Here is a 19,451-nt window from a genome sequence, read left to right on the forward strand (position 1 = left end):
TTTTAACCACAGCTTGTTCAAGAATTTGTCAACGTGGACTCGGGTACATTGTTTTGTGTGTGAAGGCGTCTCCAATTCTATTCTTTTTTGTTTTGCTTTTTATGTTTTATTTTTCGACGATTAGGCGTGGCGGGAGTTAATGAGAAGAACGTTTGTTGTAGAGTCTTTCTCTCTCTGTCTCTCTCTCTACCTCCATCTCTCTCCCGCCGTCCTTCTCTCTCTCTTTCTCTCTCTCTGTCTCGCTCTCTCTCCCGCCATCCGTCTCTCTCTCTTTCTCTCTCGCTCTCACTCTGTCGGCAAGTTGGCTTGTGTATTTAAAAAAGGCGTGCCCCCCCCCAAAAGACCATCAACTAATTTAAAATACGCATTGGGTTTAAATTTGTTTTCTCTCTCTCTTTTCCTCTCTCTCTCTCTCTCTCTCTCTCTCTCACTCTCTCTCTCTCTTACTCCCCTCACCCCTCTCTTCTCTTTTTTTCTCTCTCTCTCCCCTTAACTAAATCCCTCCCTCTGTGTCTCTCTCATTCCACTCTCTCTTTCTCCCACTTCGCCGCTCTCATTCTTTCTCTCTCTATTTCTCTCTCCGCCTCCCTCCATCTTTCTCTCTCTCTCTCTCTCTCTCTGTATTTCTCTCTTTGTCTCTCTCTGTCTCTCTCCATCTTTCTCTCTCTCTTTCTCTCTATGCCTCTCTTACTCTCTCTCTCAGTCTGCAAGGTGAAAACGAAGGCATGCCCCCCAAAAAAAACCCCAACCAATTTAAAATGCGTACTGGGTTTTAGATTGTTCTCTCTCTCTCTTTTCCTCTCTTTCTCCCTCTCTCTTGTTCACGCACCATCTCTCTCTCTTTTTCTCTCTCTCTCTCTCTCCCTCTGTTTCTCTCTCTCAGTTGGCAAGGTGGTACATTAACAAATTTAAAAAACGCACTGGCTTTCAATTTGTTCTCTCTCTCTCTCATTGTCTCTTTCTCTCGTTCACGCTCCTTCTCTCTCTCTCTCTCTCTCTCTCTCTCTCTCTCTCTCAACCCTCTCTCTTTCATGCTACTAGTCTCTCTCTTTCACTCTCTCTCTCTCTCTCTTTCCCTATCTCTCACTATCTCTTTCTCTTTTTCCCTGTCTGTACCCCCCTTTCCCTCTCTCTCTGTCTATCCCTTTCTTTCCCTCTTCTTTTCTCCTCTTTTTTGACCATTAAGCGCGTCAGCAGTTAATGAGAGGAACTTTAGTTGCCGAAACTTGTGTCCTCTGCATGAAACACTTTTGTTTTGAAAAAAAAAAAAAAAAAAAAGACAGGGAGGGCCGAGGAAAATCTGTGTGGGTGTTGTCTTGTGTGTGCATCATTTTTTCCTTCTCCGACGTTTTCTAAATGGATTTAAATGTCTTGTTACTGGTCACCAGCCGTTCTCCCAAATCCGCTCCATCAAAGGGATTTTTTTTCATGATGTAACCAGGAAGTCATTCAAATATACAGGAAACACATTCTGGAATGAAATTCGAAAGATAAACTGCTCAATGGTGTTTTATGATTTTGTGCGTCATTAATCAAGAAATGTTTGTGGTTTTCTGCCGGCCCGCCATAATTCTCTGAGTATGTCAAAAAAGAAGTGAGTCGCTTGGTCATTTTTATTAAAAGTTATGATTATTTATCCACATATGCAGTAAAACTCGGTTAATCCAGATTCAAATGGAGAGAGAAATTTTTACGGATTATCCGAGTATCCGGATTAGCCGATATCTGGTACTCTCAGATGTTTAGAAGAAAAGACATGAATAACTCATCTGGTTTTGATTGAGCATGAATTCACACATTTATATTCACACCGATAAAGTGAGAACTGCAGCGTGTAAGAACGGGAATCTGAGGCGGAGTACTAAATGTCGGCGCAAACGAGGGCTTTATTGACATAGCTCTTCAAAACAGGGCACAACAACAATAGCACGTTGCTATCTCTCTAACTGGAAGAAGGGACAGCGCAACTTCCTAACCTGTCCCACTGGAACTCTCTACTCAACAACAATGTTCCGTGGGTGAATTATCTAAACCCACTACAGAATATTCCATCCATCCATTATTTGCAACGCTTATCCTCAGTAGGGTTGCAGGGGTGCTGGAGCCCATCCTAGCTATCTTCGGGCAGTGGGCAGGGGACACCCTGAACTGGTTGCCAGCCAGTCGCAGGGCGCACATTCACTCGCTCATTTACACAATTTGGACCGGCCAATTAACCTGACGTGCATGTTTTTGGAATGTGGGAGGAAACCCACTCAAGCACGGGGAGAACATGCAAACTCCACACAGGAGGTTGTATCGTATGACCTCAGAACTGTGCCGCACACGTGCTAACCACTGCGCCGCCGTGCTGCAGAATATTCATGAAACAAATACCGTGTTATTCAGAATATCTGACACTGTTTGAGGTTTCATGTGAAAATAAGCCGCAATATCTTTCTTCTTCATGCCAGCGTGATCGTTACACTATTGTATGATCTTTAATTTGTCTTCTAATGGTTCTCTCGACTCCACTGACTCCACGATGTGACACTCAGCGTAGTCTCCTTCAGTGTCGTTTTGCACGAATAGATCACAACTCGAATTGCAGCACAATGAGATACTGTCAGTCAGTGATAACCGAGAAGACTTCCCATCAAGGAAACCGCATGGAGAAATTTGTTTGTCTATGGACAAAAGGATGGCAAACAGTTTCCGGGAAGGTTACGTCACCCAGCCTCTACACATCAAAGACGGCATGTCGACTTGGAATATGACTCTGGAATAGACTTGGCAAAATGCATTGGAATGGATCCGGATAGCCGAAATCCGGATTATGAAATCTGGAATATGCATAGATTTTTCGTAAGAAATACATTAGAAATCATCCGCACCAAACTTTTTATCCGGATTTTCCGAACATAAACACACTGTACAGACGCTGTCCTAGTTCCGGACGAAGTTGAATTTGTTCGTAAGTTGCTTCAGTGCTATATTTTGTATACTGAAGGTTTGTATAAGTATGTTTAAGGCTTGCATAAGTAACCTGTATTGTTTTGTACTAAAAAAATAAACATTTCATAAAATAATATGCTCTATAAAGATAAAGTTAAGTTTAACTTATTTTTGGAAGATGGGCTTCAAGAGGTCCTCCTCCGTGGTAGAGAGTGGATGAAAAAAAGCGATCCAACCATTTTCTCAACCGCGTCAAGCTTTCTTATTCCACTTTAATTTCAAAAAATAACTACTCGCCTCTTCTTCACACTTTACAGCAACCATATTGAATGGATGCACGAGATGTTAAATAAATATGTCAAAGTTCTTGGCACGCTGGAGATACAGTATAGAATCTTTACACACGAATTAGAAAGAGGAAGAGGATTTCTTCTTCGGGGTGGATGCTGGGTAAGCTCTCACAGCGCCACACGCCGATAACTGCGGAAAGAAGTACTACAGTACTGTCCTGTACTCGGAAAAAAGTGCACATGATACAAAATCTAACTTACAGCAATGTCCACAGATTTTTCGACATTCCGAAAAAAACGTTTCTATCTACCGTTTTTCGTAAGCAGAATGGTCTTAAGTAGGGGAGTGTCTTTATATATAAACCATATGCTCTCTCCGGCCGCTAGAGGGCAGTGTTTGTATAGCGTGGTGAGTTGGTTCAGGTATAAAGCTACATTCACTCAACAGTTAAAATAAATCAGTTAACAAATTCAATGCCAAAGAGGAAAATCGTTTTCTCCTTGTTTTTAAATATTTATGCTGTGTTTAGAAAAGATCCCTTGTCATCAATTATAATATTTTGAGTAAGTTATACTAATGTACGCTACATGACAAAGTATAATCCTAACAAACAAAGCAAAACATTTGGAGTTGTCATTCTTTTCCTGATCCGGGCCAACTGAGAACAGAAATTCTGGAACAGGTGCAAAACTGAGTTTGACATCCCTGGATCAAAGGGGCAGTGAGTATTATTTGACCACGTGATGTCACTGTATTGTTTATTGCCACCAAAAACAAGTGCTAAAAAGCACAAGGAAGAATGCAAACTGCAGAGACCTAAGGTGACGGTAAAGCACCATTTTTCGGCTCATATTTTTGCCCTGCCTTTGAAGAGGTTTTTGATTGATGGATAGCAGCAAGATGGTGGACAATTACGCTCCCTTTAGGTAAGGCTAATGCTATCTAACATACATGCATGATTATCCTCTATCTTGCTGTTACGTGGTACCCCTCGAAACCAAAAACTTTGTAGAAAAGGTTGGACAAAAAAACTGCAGTTTGGTCACTTTGAGCCTTGTGTTTTTTGGCACTCATTTTTTGTTGCACTACACAATACAGCGCTATCTAGTGGTCTAAATAGTGGTCAAATTTTAGTTATTATCCCTTCAAACTAAGGTTGGCATTGGCCGGGAAACTTGACAGTGGTATTCTTAGACTACAAATGCATAAACACGTGTGTTATAACAAAACTGTAAAAACCAGCAATTTAAAAAGAAGAGGTATTTTGCACATACTTTTTTCTTTTTTCCATTGTTAAAGAAGTAGAATTATACTTCACAATCAAATATTGAGCTAATTTGAAACAATTACTTCTTTTATTTTGGTGAAATATAACTCTTGCAATTAGAAAATTGATCTGCTCAAATGATCTAACTTACCTAAATATATATTTTTATATCTAATTTCCTGCAATGAAAATGTACATGGATAATGGAATAAATCCACCTGATTCTGATGTAAAAGTAATCATTCAGAGCTATTTTTGGTTGTATCACAATATTAATATCACACAATATTAATATAGTTGAATTCAGCCAATGCTAAAGTCTTCATGTAATTTCTTGTTTAATGATATAAAAAATGAGCACGTTTACGTTTTGTGGACCAATTTTAATGACACTGCTCTCTCGACTAGCTGTCGCCAGATGCTTAAGCAACTAGGCCGTCTCCTCATTTGAATAACATTTTTATTTAGATGCATGACAAAATACACAAAAAATACACGACCACAAGCACCACAAAATACAAGACAATATACACGACAAAATACATGACAACACCCACTAAAAACGACATGACAAACTACACGACATACTACACAACAAAATAAACGTCAAAATTCACAAAAAATAATTTACGACAAGCACTACTAAACACACCAAAAAATACCCGGCAAAATACAAGACAATATACACGACAACACTCACTAAAAACTACATGACAAACTACACAACAAACTACACGACAAAATACATGACAAAATACACGTGAAAATACACAGAAAATCACAACAACAAGCACTACAAAATACTGGACAAAATACCCGACAAATTACACCACAACTCTCACTAAATACAAAATGAAAAACTACACGACAAAATACATGAAAAAATACATGTCAAAATACACGAAAGAATTCACGGTGACAAGCACTACTAAATACACGACCAATTCCAAGACAAAATACACGACAACAAGCACTACAAAATACAGGACAGACAACTTTTTTCTTTTTTTCTTTTTCTTTCTTTCTTTCTTTCTTTCTTTCTTTCTTTCTTTCTTTCTTTCTTTCTTTCTTTCTTTCTTTTTTCTGTCTTTCTGTCTGTCTTTCTTCCAGGCTCATTTTCTTTCTCTCTCTCTTTGACTTCTCTCCTCAACTTTCTTTCCTCTCTCTTTTATCTCTTTTTTACTTTTTATTTCTTTCTATCTTTCTCTGGTTCGCCTGTTCTCTCTTTCTCTCTCCCACCTCCTCTCTCTCTCTCTCTCTCTCTCTTCTCTTTCTTTCTTTTCCCCTTTCTTTCCCCATTTCTCTCTTTCTCTGGTTCTCTCTTTCTCTCTCCCACTTCCTCTCTCTCTTTCTCTCTCTCTCTCTCTCTCTGTTATTTGCTAAATAATGTTGCACACTGCTCCTTTAAATTGTGTATTTTCATGTATTTTTGTAGTATTCAAATTTATGGTTTGATTTTTATAGGTAAATTGACTTTTCAACAAATCTGATCTATTTTTCTCTCTCTTTTTTCTTCTTTCTTTCTTTTTCCATTTTTTCTATCTCTCTTTTCTTTTCTTTTTTTCTTGTTCTTTCTATCTTTCTTTATTCGCTCAGGAGGTAGAGCGCTCGTCTTGGGATCAAGAGATCGCAAGTTCGATTCCCGGCTCCTCCGTGTTACATGTCGAAGTGTCCTTGGGCAAGACATTGAATCCCTTATGCCCCCAATAATCAGGTTGGCGCCTTGCATGGCTGCATGGCCGCTATTGGTGTGTGAGTGTGTGTGTGAATGGGTAAGTGTGAAGCACAATATAAAGCGCTTCGGTAGGTCTTCACTGACTTGAAAAGCGCTGTATAAATGCAGGCCATTTACCAGTTATCAATCTTTCTTTCTTTATTTATTTATTTCTCTCTCCTCTGTCACCTTCTCTCTACTCAGATCTCTCTTTTTCTTTGTCTCTCTTTCTCCTTTCTCTATACTTCCAACAACTCACCTGGTAAACACATAGTAACAACATAGCAAGTAGTACAAGATAAGTTGTTATTATATAAATGCACGTCAAACTGGGTGCCCTGATTTATATCAATGCTTCATGTTTTTATTGAATAAATATTACACACTGTCCCTTTAAGAAATGGGTTCGGTCGGTTCCGCTTCACCTGGTGTTTCCGGCCCACACTCCGTCTCAATTGGTCCTGCCTGAAACCGCCCTTACGCATTCTTTCCTTTCACAAAATCACACACAGGCTCAAATTCAAATGAAGGTCTTGTGGGAAGGAGGAAGCGTCCCCATTGGCTGCGAGAGGAAACTGAAATTCAAATTGGCAACAAATCAGATGCCGCGCCCTCTCGGTTACCCCCCTGCCCACCAAAACCTTATGAGGCGACCTCCCACTCTCTCAAATTTCCTGCACCCTGCAGAGCGTGTCATCGCTACTGTACCAGATTTGTTGACCATATTAGGTCAGATCATGTATTCCCCTCCCACTACAGTTTTTTTCTAAATTACCATGATGCTTTGGAGGATGAGGCCTTCGTTTGGAAGGAAAACGAATACTCATCTGTGATTTATATCTTGTACATAGTCTCTTGTATTTTTTCCTTCCTTTTTAGTGTTTTTGTCAAATGATGTGGTGTAAATCAGCAAACATATGTATTCATATTTAATTATCCATAAACTAAAGTTCTTAATTAACAAGTACACATTTGTGGTATATAAAACATTCAAATAGAGTACACAGAGCAGCTGAAAATCCTCTCGATAGTTCAGTGAAACATTTAGAAACTCGTTTTTTTTAGATCTCAAATCTGATGACAAAAGTACATTTATTTCTACATTAAAACTAACTACGACAAATATTACCCAAGTTCTAGTTGTAAAGAAATATTTTATTAACAAACTGCCTTACATAGTGCTCATTTTATTTAATTTTATTCTTTGTACTTTTTATCTTTATTTTTATTGATATTGCTCATTTTATCCTGTGTCCAGCGACCTGGGGTGCCCTGAAAGGCACTTCAAAATAAAATAGATGTATTTTTTAATAAGAGTTTGATTTAAACCACATTACTGTTTTTTAACTGACTGAGGTATCATTAGAAAGAAAATGATATCCACATTATTATTTTTGGTTTCATTTGATAATTCTAACAAATAAGTGCCGTCTTCTTTAATAATAACCTGAGTAAAACATAAAGAAATTGTTTTCAAAATCTCAAATGTGACCAAAAAAGTACCGTAATTTCAGCACTATAAGGTGCACCCAATTATAAGGCGCATCCTCAAATTATTCCTACATGAGATTTTTTTATATGATACAAGGTGCACCGGACTCAAACATTTAATTTAAATGATCACTCGTATTATTCCTGATTTCACCTTCGTATCTCTAGAAAGAAAATTTTATGCGTTTTATTCTATCTACAGCTCATTCTTTGGTTCAGGTTGAGCTTGATAATTCTAACAAGCATTAGCCTGTGTGAAACATTTTGAAATATTTTTTTTCTAAATTTCAAACCTGACCTCACAAGTGTTAGGGATGAGTCATTTTTCATTTCCACTGTCATGGCTACCTCTTGTTTGTTTTTGTTTTTTGTCCTGTTTCTTGTTTGGGCATTTTTGTTGTTGTTTTTTTGTTACTTTGTTCCTTGTATTTTTACTGCCATGTCAAATTTGTTTTCTTTTGTTTCTGGTTCCTAATTTGTATATTTGGTTAGAAGTTTAGAATTAGAATTGTATTAATTGTCATTGATATCAACGTTGTGAAACATTGTATGCTACGAGATTAGACATGGCACTTCAGGGTAAAACATATCATATAGAGACTTTAAAGAGAAAATAAATTAAAAGACTATCACGACGATTGTGATTTGAAAGTAAAATTATTTTTTTATTGGCTGACTGAGTCTATTTAACCCTATTCTTTTAAGCGTTAACCTGGTAATAACATAGTAACAACATAGTAATAACATAATAAGTTGTTTTAGCATGACTCAGAACTTTTGTTTATAAAGGTACCGTATACACTACATGACTTATGTGTCCGCACTGTCTATTTATGTGTCATACTGTTTATTTGGGTGTCTTAGTGTAGTTTGTCCTAGCAAAGTGTCTTTTTGTATCTTCTAGACCAGGGGTCGGGAACCTATGGCTCGCGAGCCATATATGGCTCTTTCTATGAGTATCTGTGGCTCAGAGACAAATTTGATTGCATGCAAAATTTCTCCATCTTGTTCAAAACCAGAGTTGTCTATCATATTCAGGTACACGCAAAGCCAAACCAAGGCTAAATAACAAGGTATTACTTCGCAGTATATATATAGGGCACGTTTTTCACTACAATTTACAGTCAAGGTGTCACACAAAAAAAGGGGAAAAAAAACTCGTTTTGACTGTACAACGCTAAAGAATCCTTTATTTAAAAGTTCACTATATAATCTGTGTTCAGTGTTCAGATACTTTATGATGAATCCACAGAACTGTAAATACGCCAAGACACCGGAAAAGAACTTAGTCATTTGATTGGGTGAGTGGGAGGGATGGGTGGAGCTATGCAAAAAGTGCAAGCACTCCCTCCCATCTCTCGCCTTAGGCCGTCTGCGCCAAAAGTGAGCTTATCAGGCTCCCTGTTTGCAGAATGTAGTGACATTTTTACACAATAACTGCTTGCATCTGGTTTTGAAACCAATATGTATGAAAAAAAGGGTCAAAGGGAGTTTAACCGATCTTGAGTCATTGCAAGAAAGAGACAAGTTTAAAGTGGTATGTTTGTTGATTTTGGGACAGGGGCTCTGGCATTATTCTCTTTTCATAATTTTTATCAAATCATCAAAAATAAATGTGCTGAAGACTAAGCTTTTGTCTGGGGCGCGGGTTTAGCAATTTAGTAAATTTGTCTCATAATATATGGTGTGGCTCTTTCCCAAAATAAAATTAATATTTTTTGCTTTTATGGCTCTTTGAGTCAAAAAGGTTCCCGACCCCTGTTCTAGACAGTGAGGGCAGAGAAACGTAATTTCAATTCTGGTTTTGCTGCTGAATTGATAATAAAGCTGACTTTGCCTTTAGAAATTTAATTAAATAAAATCTAGTAAATGGGTATTATGGACAAAATAAATCAATCTAAGTAATGGTAATTATTTTTAAACAATTAATTAAGAGAGTGGAATGAGAATCTATTTGTGTATTAAACAAATGAATTCATTCATCTTTTATTGATTTATTTTACCGGAAATACAAACTCAATTCCAATGTATGGGTTTTATCTATCTTCCTACCTTTTTAGCTATTAAGCTAGTTATCATTTTACTTTTTTTGTGTATGCTATCTCTCTAACATTTTCCCTTTTTGCTAGTTATCAAGCTACATTTTGGCCTCGTTCCTAGCTATCTATCTAGCTTTCTTTTCTCTCTTTAGCTTTCTATGTGGCTATTTAGGTGTTTTTTCTCTTATAGTTAGATATCTTGCTTCCTTTTAGTTTGTTTACCTGTTTACCTTTCAAACTAACTATCCAGCTACCTTTTTATCTATTTAGCAAGCCATTTAGCTAAGTTGCTATTTCAGAAATTCATATCAAATGGGGTACTCTTTGCGCTAATTAGAAACAAAGGTTGGAGACCCCTGGTTTAAAATATCTTATTATCATTCCTCAACCTGTTCTGATATCTCTAGAAAAAGAAATAAAATCCTTATAATTTCACCCACATTCTGTTTTATTTAGCATAAATAATGTCGATTCATTCGTCCCCCCCCTAAAAAAAAAAAATGGAAAGGGGAGCCCGCTGTGTTCCTAGAACGATCAGGAACAAAGATGATGGCGCCCCTTCCCAGAAAAACGTATATTGGGCAAAGATCTGTGTCATTGCTGTGAAAAGAGTCTTTGTGATGCTGTCAGAAAGAATTGGGAATTTTCATACCCGAAGAATTTGTGAGTCAGTGTCACCACAAAAGTCTTTTGTCTCGCAATTAAACAATGGCGTAGGACGTATAAGATAGATACGTGATTAACACTTTATCATTCTAGTACATTAGCCAAACACAATTATTGGACCAATTATAGTTAATTTGCTAAAAAGCTAACTAAGTCATTGCAAATTGTGGAGGAAAATTTGTTCCAGGAACAAATTGTAAATAATTTGCATCAATTTAGGAAAATAACCTGGGAATTGATTAATTACCATTTTTATTATGTTGTGAATTCAGTTTGTTTTTATTTTCTCGTTTGGACTTATTTAACAAATGGAAAAAAATTGTGAAATGACACAGTCTTAGTTATTTTGATAATTGTTCGCTTAACTTTAATGTCCTTAACTGTAACAAATGTGGTTAAATGTGTTATTTTGTTAATTATTAGCTAAATTTTAATGTTCCTAACTGTATCAAATGGAACTAGAAATGTTACTTCTACTTTTAGTTACATTTGTTACGTGTAAGGACATTCAAATTAACTAGTGTAAAATATTCTATATTTTGCACTTGATCAAATGTAACAGCAAGTGTTACTTTTACTTTTAGTCACGTTTGTTATGGTTAAGGACATTAAATTTAAGCTAACAATTAACAAAATAATTACTACGAGATATTTTTTGATTTATACTCTATCAAATATAACTAAAAGTGTTACTTTTACTTTTAATTCCGTTTGTTAAGGTTAAGGACATTAAAATTAAGCTAACAATTAACAGAATAGCTAATATTTTTTTTAATATGTTGTACTTTATCAAATGGAACTAAGAGTATTACTTTTAGTTACATTTGTCACGACTAAGGACATTAAAACACGCTAACAATGAACAAAATAACTAAGAAATAGTTTGTGTTTTGTACTGTATCAGATGGAACAGAAAAGTGTTTTACTTTCATTTGTTACAGTTAAAGATGTTAAAGTTGAGCTAACAATTAACAAAATAACTAATACAAAATATTTTGTAAATTGTTAGCTTAATTTTAATGTCCTTAACTGTGACAAATGTAGCTAAAAGTAAAAGTAAGAGTTATAGTTCCATTTGATACAGTTAAAGAGTTTTAAATTAAGCTAACAATGAACCAAATAAGTAGCATAAAATATGTTGTGCTTTGTACTGTATCAAATGGAACTAAAAGTGTTACTATTATTTACATTTGCTACAGTTAAAGAACAACAAACAAAATAACTAATATAACATATTTTATGTTAGTCATTTTGTTAGTTGTTAGCTTAATTGGAATGTCCTTAACCGAGACAAATGTAACTAAAAGTAAAAGTAACTCTTTTAATTCTATTTGACACAGTTAAAGACATTAAAATTAAGCAAGAAATGAACAAAATAACTAAAAGTGTCTTGTTCAGCTTTTTCCCACATTTTCTGATTTAAAGTTTTGTTAAAGGAATCTAAAAGATTCAAATCCGTAGTGGAAACTATGCAAAATGTCAGTATTTACTTCATCAAACGTTTTTAATAATTACAAATGAATTAAAATATATAAATACTGATAATTTGCACCACAGATTTGAATCTTCGAGCAACTGTTATACTTCATCCGTTTAGAGAGAAAAATCATCAATAACAAACCAATGCGATTTATTCTTTCCTGTTTTTCCAGCCATTATTCGTTTCCTGGTGATATATACGTGTTTTGGGGAATTAAAATAAAAGATTTAATGTTCATTTAGAATCTTTAAAGTTAAAACAAGAAGGAGAGACCTATTTTTTACTTTTACTCTATTTTGTCTTTTGATTTTAGTTTAGAAAACATTAAATAACGTGTATATTTTACCCAGATATACATTTTAAGCATTCCTAATTCCCATGAACATTCCCTGAATTAGCAAAAAAATATAAAAGAAATATACAAAAACTAATCGTAATCGTAAAGATTCCATAACATTATTGTTTTCCAATTGTAGTTTTTGTCATGTTTTGTCTGAAAACCAATAAAATACTTTGATAAAGTATAATATGTGCACAATTCTTAGCATTCGAAATTTTCATAAACATACTACGAATTTATACTGTATAAAACAAATCACACAAAATTAATCAAAACGATTCAATAACATTATTGTTACAAAAGTTTACCAATTGTAATTTTTTTTTCATGTGTAAAAACGAAAAAAATATGTAATTTCAATCATAAGAATGACTCATTCTCGTAAACATCTTTTGAATGTATACAAAAAGATTCATTAACATTACAGTATTGTAAGAAGGGTTTTCCAAATGGGGTGAGTTTTTTTATGTATTATCTGAACACCAAAAATATACTCTGATGAAGTTTATTCTGAGCACAATCATCTAAATATACGATTGAAATGCAAGATAAAAAATACACTGACTTTTTCTCTCTTTTTTTCCCTTTTTTTTCCCTTTTCAGGACTTTTCTCTGCACATTGAAACACCCACATGGAAACTCTACTAGGAAGGTAAGAATATTCATTTATTTATCTATTTCATTATTACTTGTATCTATTTATTTTCAATTCAATTTGTTAGGTATGAAGTAAGGGTTGCCGGTTTTTCTTTATTTTGAAAACCTCTTTTATGAATGGGATGGGGGAGGGGGAATATTTATAAGTAGTAAATTGTGATTAAATAATAAGAAAAATACATTTTGTCGACAGTAGTTGATTATGAAATTAGACTTCCTTGCTTCACACTAAAAAGAGCGTTTTCCCTTTAATTATGTTTGTTGCTTAAAGCTATGTTGTTATTATTACTATTATTTTTATTCTCATTGTCATTTTGTGTTGCTGAGATAATTAGTGGCTAAAGCAGGGGTCTCCAACATGGCACACTTGTGCCGTTTAACCACCATCATCAAGCAGATATGCAGGCTTGAGACCACCTGAGTAGCCCGCAGACTGTTTTGGGCACGTTACTGGAGGAAAAGTAATCAGTTGCAGTAACTAGTTACTTCATTTAAAAAGTAATTCCGTTACCACCCAGGTTACTGACACCCAAAAGTAGCTCGTTACTCTGAAAGTAACTATATTGTTACATATTACCGTATGCACTCACATGGAAGCCGACCCCCTAAAACTGATGAAAAATAGCCAAGAAATAGAATAAATAGAAGGAAATGTCTACACCAATCTGTGGAATCGGTGAAGCCTTCATATTTCTTGGCTTTCAAAATTTTGAAAGCTGGCAAATCTTAAAGTTGAGATACTCCATATCCATTTTGTTGTTGGTCTTCAAACCACTTGAATGTTTCCATCTCAACTTCTGGGTTATGTCCAAGAAGTTTCCTTTCTTTTCTTCAGGCATGGTTTATTTATTTCAAAAGTAATTTTACAAAAAACAAATACCAAAATTCGACACTTGTTTACCGTATTTTCTGTGCCTTTTTTGCACCCATCGATTTAGTTGTTCATGTACAAGCCACGCCACATCCTCATGTTCTGCCTACCATTTGCTACTGGTGACACCCGACAAAATGTGTGCGCATACAAACTGAAACCCTTATTTCAGTACTTTATTCCTTAGTTGTAAATATGGCTTTGACGCGAGTAAATACAGTAGGAAGAATATCCGATTATCAGTAGGGAGAAATTGCGCCTCCTCGTACTCTGTGATTCAAAACAGCGCAACTGTAACTGTATTCAGTTGTATTTTGGAGGTACATTGTCACATTTGCCCATTGCCCTCACCTGTGCCCGCTCGTTTGGTGCCAGCTGCTGCTCGTTGCCTGATTGGCTCCCCACCTATTTAAACTCAGTACTTTCATCCACTCCTGGTCAGTCTGTCAACAAACCTCTGCACTCGCGAGGCATGCATTTCGACTCTGTCCAGGATCCTGCTCTTGTATCCAGTATCCGGTATCAATCCCGTCTGTCCTGTACCGTCCGGTATCTTGCTTGTGTATCCGGTATCGATCCCGTCTGTCCCGTCCTGTCCAGTTTCGATCCCGTCAGTCCTGTCCTGTCCGGTATCTTGCTCGCGTATCTAGTATCCGGTATCGACCCTGTCTGTCCCGTCCTATCCGGTATCTTGCTCGTGCATCCTGTATTTGGTATCGACCCCTTCTGTCCTGCCCTGTCCGGTATCTTGCTCGTGCATCCTGTATCCGGTATCGATCCCGTCTGTCCAGTATCCTGCTTGTGTATTCAGTATCCGGTATTGATACCGTCTGTCCCGTCCTGTCCGGTTTCTTGTTCATGCATCCTGTATCTGGTATCAACCCCATCTTTTCCCGTCCTGTCCGGTATCTTGTTCGTGCATCCTGTATCTGGTATCCCGTCTTTCCTGTCCGGTTTCTATCGCGTCTGCCCTCTCCTCTCCGTCTCACTTCTTCTGCCCAGCGATCGCCGAATCGCTGGCGTTTGTTTTCCCGCGCATAACTGCCCCGTTTCTGTAAAATAAAGCTTGGTGTGAAAACGTTACACGTTTGGGTCAGGCATCTGTTTGGGTTCTGACATAAATATAGAAATCCCAGCCTTACTTGATTGTTGTATTCGGCGTCTTGCTGCTAGCAGTAGGAGAGTTGCATGTCACTTCATGGGCAAAGGAGAAACATCCGAATTTTAAATTTTCCTAGCAGTACTTGAGTCAGTTAAACAGACAGGTAGTAGTTGTGTTATAGAACACACACAAAAAAAGTATGTGAACAGGCACAAATACGCACATAAATACGTTCGAAAACTATGTACAAACGCACAAAAACGTACGTGAACGCGCAAAACCTATGCAAACACGTGAGATGTACGTAAATTCTTTCAAAAACGTACATAAATGGACGCACAAAAACTCACCTGAAAACACACCAAAATGTACTCAAACTCACACAAAAATATACGTGACCACGCAGCAAAACATATGTAAAAAACAGAGAAACGTACGTACACACATCGCTTTTTTCTTTTTCTTTCTTTCTTTCCTTCTTTCTTTCTTTCTTTCTTTCTTTATTCTTCTTTCTTTCTTTCTTTCCTTCTTTCTTTTTTTCTTTCCATCTTTCTTTTTTTCTTTCTTTTTTCTTTCCTTCTTTCTTTTTTCTTTCTTGCTTTCTTCTTTCTCTTTCTTTCTTTCTTGTTTTCTTTCTATATTTATTTTTTTCTCTCTTTCATCTTTCTTTCTTCCCTTCTTTCTCTTTCTTTCTTTCTTTCTATCTTTCTTTATTTCTTTCTATCTTTCTTTTGTTATTTCTTTCTTTCTTTCTCTCTCCTATGTCAGCTTCTCTCTACTTATATCTCTCTTTTCCTTTGTCTCTCTTTCTCCTTTCTCTATACTTCCAAGAACTAACCTGGTAAACACATAGTAACAACATAGTAAGTAGTACAAGATAAGTTGTTATTATATAAATGCATGGCAAACTCACACAAAAATATACGTACACACACCGCTTTTAACCGTGACTAACGGTAACGGTGTTGTAACTGCATCAAAATTAATGAATTAGATTAATCTGTTACTTAATAAATAATGTGGTTGCGTAAATGCGTTATTTATATCGCTGTATTCCTAACACTGGTAATAACATAGTAATAACATTTAGTTTTAGGAATGCATATCAAAGTAGTTCTCAGCTTGGATATGGTCTGTGAAACCCCGGGCTAAAGAATTCCTCCGAGTAAATCACGGCTCCTCTTGCCTTTGTGCGGGTGCCATTTTGTGCATTCCAGTCGGCCATTTTGTGCTTGTTGCCTTGCCGGGGTCCCCGCCCGTTGCATTGCTCAATGTACTGGTCAGACTTAAACTATTCAGGAATGTCTGGCAAAGAAATATAGACAAACTTCCCCTTTAAGGAAAGTGCTGTTAAAGGCGGATGGGCTCCATTGATCTCATCCAGGGAAATCGGCGAGGTATTTGCACTCTGGACCATTGCCATCCAGGGCTTAACTGTGTCGGGAGATTCCGCTCGTTGACGGAAAAGCCCAGACATTGTCCTGTGGATAGGCAAGACGGTGTCAGACATACGGTTCGCTGGCCGGATCGGGGCCCGCGAGACCACACTGAGAGAAATGAAAGGGAAAAAAAGGGCCAAACAATGACTTGCAGTGTTAAATTTTTCTTTAACTATTTCTCTTGCTTTCTCCCTCGCTTTCTGTCTCTCTCTTCATTCTTCTCTCTCTTTCTTTTATTTTCTCCCTTTCTTTATCTTTCTTTCTTTCTTTCTTTCTTTTTTTCTCAATTTTTTAATTCATCCTCTCTCTTTCTTTATTTGTCTTTCTTTTCCTGTACTGTTCTTTCACTCCTTCTCTTCTCTTTGTGTTTCTCTCTCTTTTTCTCCATCTTTTCATTTGTTTGCTCTCTTTCTTTCCTTTATTCCCTCTGTCTTTCTCACTTTCTATCTTTTTCCTTCTTTCTTTCCTTCTTTCTCTTTCTTTCTTTCTTTCTTTCTTTCATTATCTCATTTTCTATCTTTCTTTTCCTTTATTTTTCTATTTATCTCTTTCTCTCTTTCATCTATTTTTGTCTCTCTTTGTCCCTATGTCTCTTTCTCACTTTCTTACTCTGTCAGCCTTTATAGCTCTTTATTTTTCTCTCTCTCTCTCTGTCTTTGTCTTTTTCTTGTTGTTTTCCCCTCTTTTTCCCCTCTTTCTCTTGCTCTCTAATTTCTCTTAATCGTGTTCCACTTCATCTCTTTTTGTCTCTCTTCCTCCCTTTCTGTACTTCTCTGTCTTTCCTTTTCTTTATGTCTATTTATGTTTCTGTTTCTCTTTTACTTTATCTTTCCTTTTCCTCCCCTTTCCTTTCTCTCTTTTACTCTTTTCTTTTACTTCTTTCTCTTTCCTTCACTTTCTTTCTCTTTCTTTCTCGTTCTTTCTCTTTATTTTGCTTTCTTTCTTTTTCTTTCTCTTTCTTTCTGTTTCTTTCTCTTTCTTTCTCTTTTTTGCTTTTTCTTTCTCTTTCTTTCTCTCTCTCTAATTTACTTGTTCGGCCTCCATGGGAGGGCTTTCTTTTACGACGCGGCCTCTGAGCTAAATTAACTTTGACACCCCTGGTATAGGAGGGGGTGGGAGTAAGGAACCCATCATAAATAGCTGATGTGAAGGAACATTGTGGGGAGGTGATGATGAAGAAGAGGGAGTGATGGGGAGGGCTTGTCATGCATGCTCAACATGCTTGCTCACACATACTGTATGAGAGAGCATGACTCACAGGGGCCCCTGTGCCCGATGTCTCATTCTGAAAAAGAAAAGACCTAAGCGACATGACCCGGTGGGCCCTCTTATCGTATTATCCTTAAGCAGGTGTCGGAAGGTGATTCAACATAGTCAGTTGTTTTGCTCATTGTTAAGGAAAGCAGGTGCAGTAAGACATTACTGTAAATTCCGGATTACGGAGTGCACCGGGTTAATGCCGCATGCTCAAATTTAAAGGTGGGTCGTTTTAGGTGTCTTAAAAGAGTTGAAAGGAGAATATTTTCTCGATGAAAAAAGTGTTAACAATGCTCAACTGAGTTTAAAGAGCCCTTATGCTCTCCACAGCGCCTATCTGCTTTTATCTTACTTTAAGGCAGGGGTGTCAAACTCATTTCAACTCGGGGGCCACACGATAGATCAAGCATTCTGTCGGGGGCCGGACTAGTAGATTGAAGAGAAAGAAAAAGAGATAAAGAGAAAGAGGGAGGTGAAAGGAAAGAGGGCGGGACAAAGAAAGAAAAAGAGAGAGAGGGAGAGAGAGAGCGTGGGAAACAAAAGATAAAAAGTCCTGAGAGAGGAGGAAAAGAAAGGAGAGGAAGAAAGAAATCCAAAGAGAAATAGAAAGACAGATGGAGAGAAAAGAGAAAAGAAAGCGCAAATGATATGAAGAGAGAAAAGGAAAAAAAGGAAGTTAGAAGAAGTTAAAAGACAGAGAGAGAAAGAGACAGAGTGGGAGAAAAGGGGTGGAAAAAAAAGAGAGAGACAAAGAGAGAGAGAGAGAGAGAGAGAGAGAGAGAGAGAGAGAGAGAGAGAGAGAAATAAATACAAGTACAGTGTCTTTTTGAGAGGCACCTGGCTTTGGCAAGATCGAGTTGACATATTTCAACCTGCAGCTTGTTTTTCTCTTGCGCTTCTCTGAGTGTTGTCTCGCGGGCCGGATTCAATCCCTTAGCGGACCTGATCTGGCCCGCGGGCCGCCTGTTTGACGCCTGTGCTTTAAGGAAAGGTGTTTGGGCCGGAACACGTCGGGAAACCGGAATCGAATCGAATCAAAATGTATTTGTATAGCACTTTTCAGACGCTGAAACGCAACTCACATTGCTGTACACAAATATCAAATATAATGGGAGGAGGGGGGTGGAGAGTGGCGCGTAATCTGGAATTTACAGTCCTTTTTTATGCGTATGCGCGTATGTGTGTATCACTATAATACCATCTGAAAGAGTTATTCGACTTGGCTTTGTACCTGCTCCAGGTGCGTTTCGCGGGCGTTTCGATGATGTCTTTTGTTTCGCCTCAGTTCCTCCTCCCCCAGACTTTTAATCGAATGCCCGTTGTCATGGAAATGCGTTCTTCGGGCCCTCCAGATCGGTGATGGGCACGAGGTGTGGCAGAGGTGAATTCGATACGATGCTCAGAAACGTTGTACTTAAAGGAACTGCGTGTTTTGAAAGGCACTTCAGCTAGATAGCTAGCTTAAAAGTGTTTTCAATGCAAACTACAAGTTTGAACTAATTTCAGGAACTTTAAGTGAAAAAACAAAGTTCAGTCTGATGTCAAGTAACTACAAGACAGAGGTGCAAACAGGGGTTGGTGGAATTTTCAATAAAGGCTGTTAAAAGCACGATATGGTTCAAACTGAAATAATTGTGTCATGATTACTAACTAGCATCACCTGTGCCCTCTCATTTGGCACCAGCCGCTGCGGGCTACCTGATTGGTTCCCTGTCCCATTTTAAAGCCCAGTCCTGTCACTCTCTGGTTGTGAGTCCGTCTGCAAACCTCTGTTGTTACAAGGCTAGCCTTTTTGACTTCCGCTGTCCCGTTTTTGCAGCCGTTTTTCCACCTGTCCATTGCTGACCCCCCCCTTTGTCTCTGGCTACGACCCGTTTTTGATCCCGACCACGTCTACTCTCCC

The 19,451-nt window shown here is 37.4% G+C and overlaps 1 protein-coding gene across 1 annotated transcript in view; it reads left to right on the top strand.

The window, feature by feature from the left end:
- LOC148349607 (uncharacterized) overlaps nt 1–19,451 on the top strand; it is a 96,211-nt gene that overhangs the window by 35,195 nt on the left and 41,565 nt on the right. Inside the window, exon 5 of the mRNA XM_088321700.1 lies at nt 12,826–12,874. Coding sequence (XP_088177826.1) covers nt 12,826–12,874 — 49 coding nt within the window. The remainder of the gene's footprint in view (nt 1–12,825; nt 12,875–19,451) is intronic.

Source organism: Urocampus carinirostris, chromosome 17, assembly GCF_059441175.1.
Source record: "Urocampus carinirostris isolate Australia breed hairy pipefish chromosome 17, RoL_Ucar_1.0, whole genome shotgun sequence".
Classification (NCBI taxonomy): domain Eukaryota; kingdom Metazoa; phylum Chordata; class Actinopteri; order Syngnathiformes; family Syngnathidae; genus Urocampus; species Urocampus carinirostris.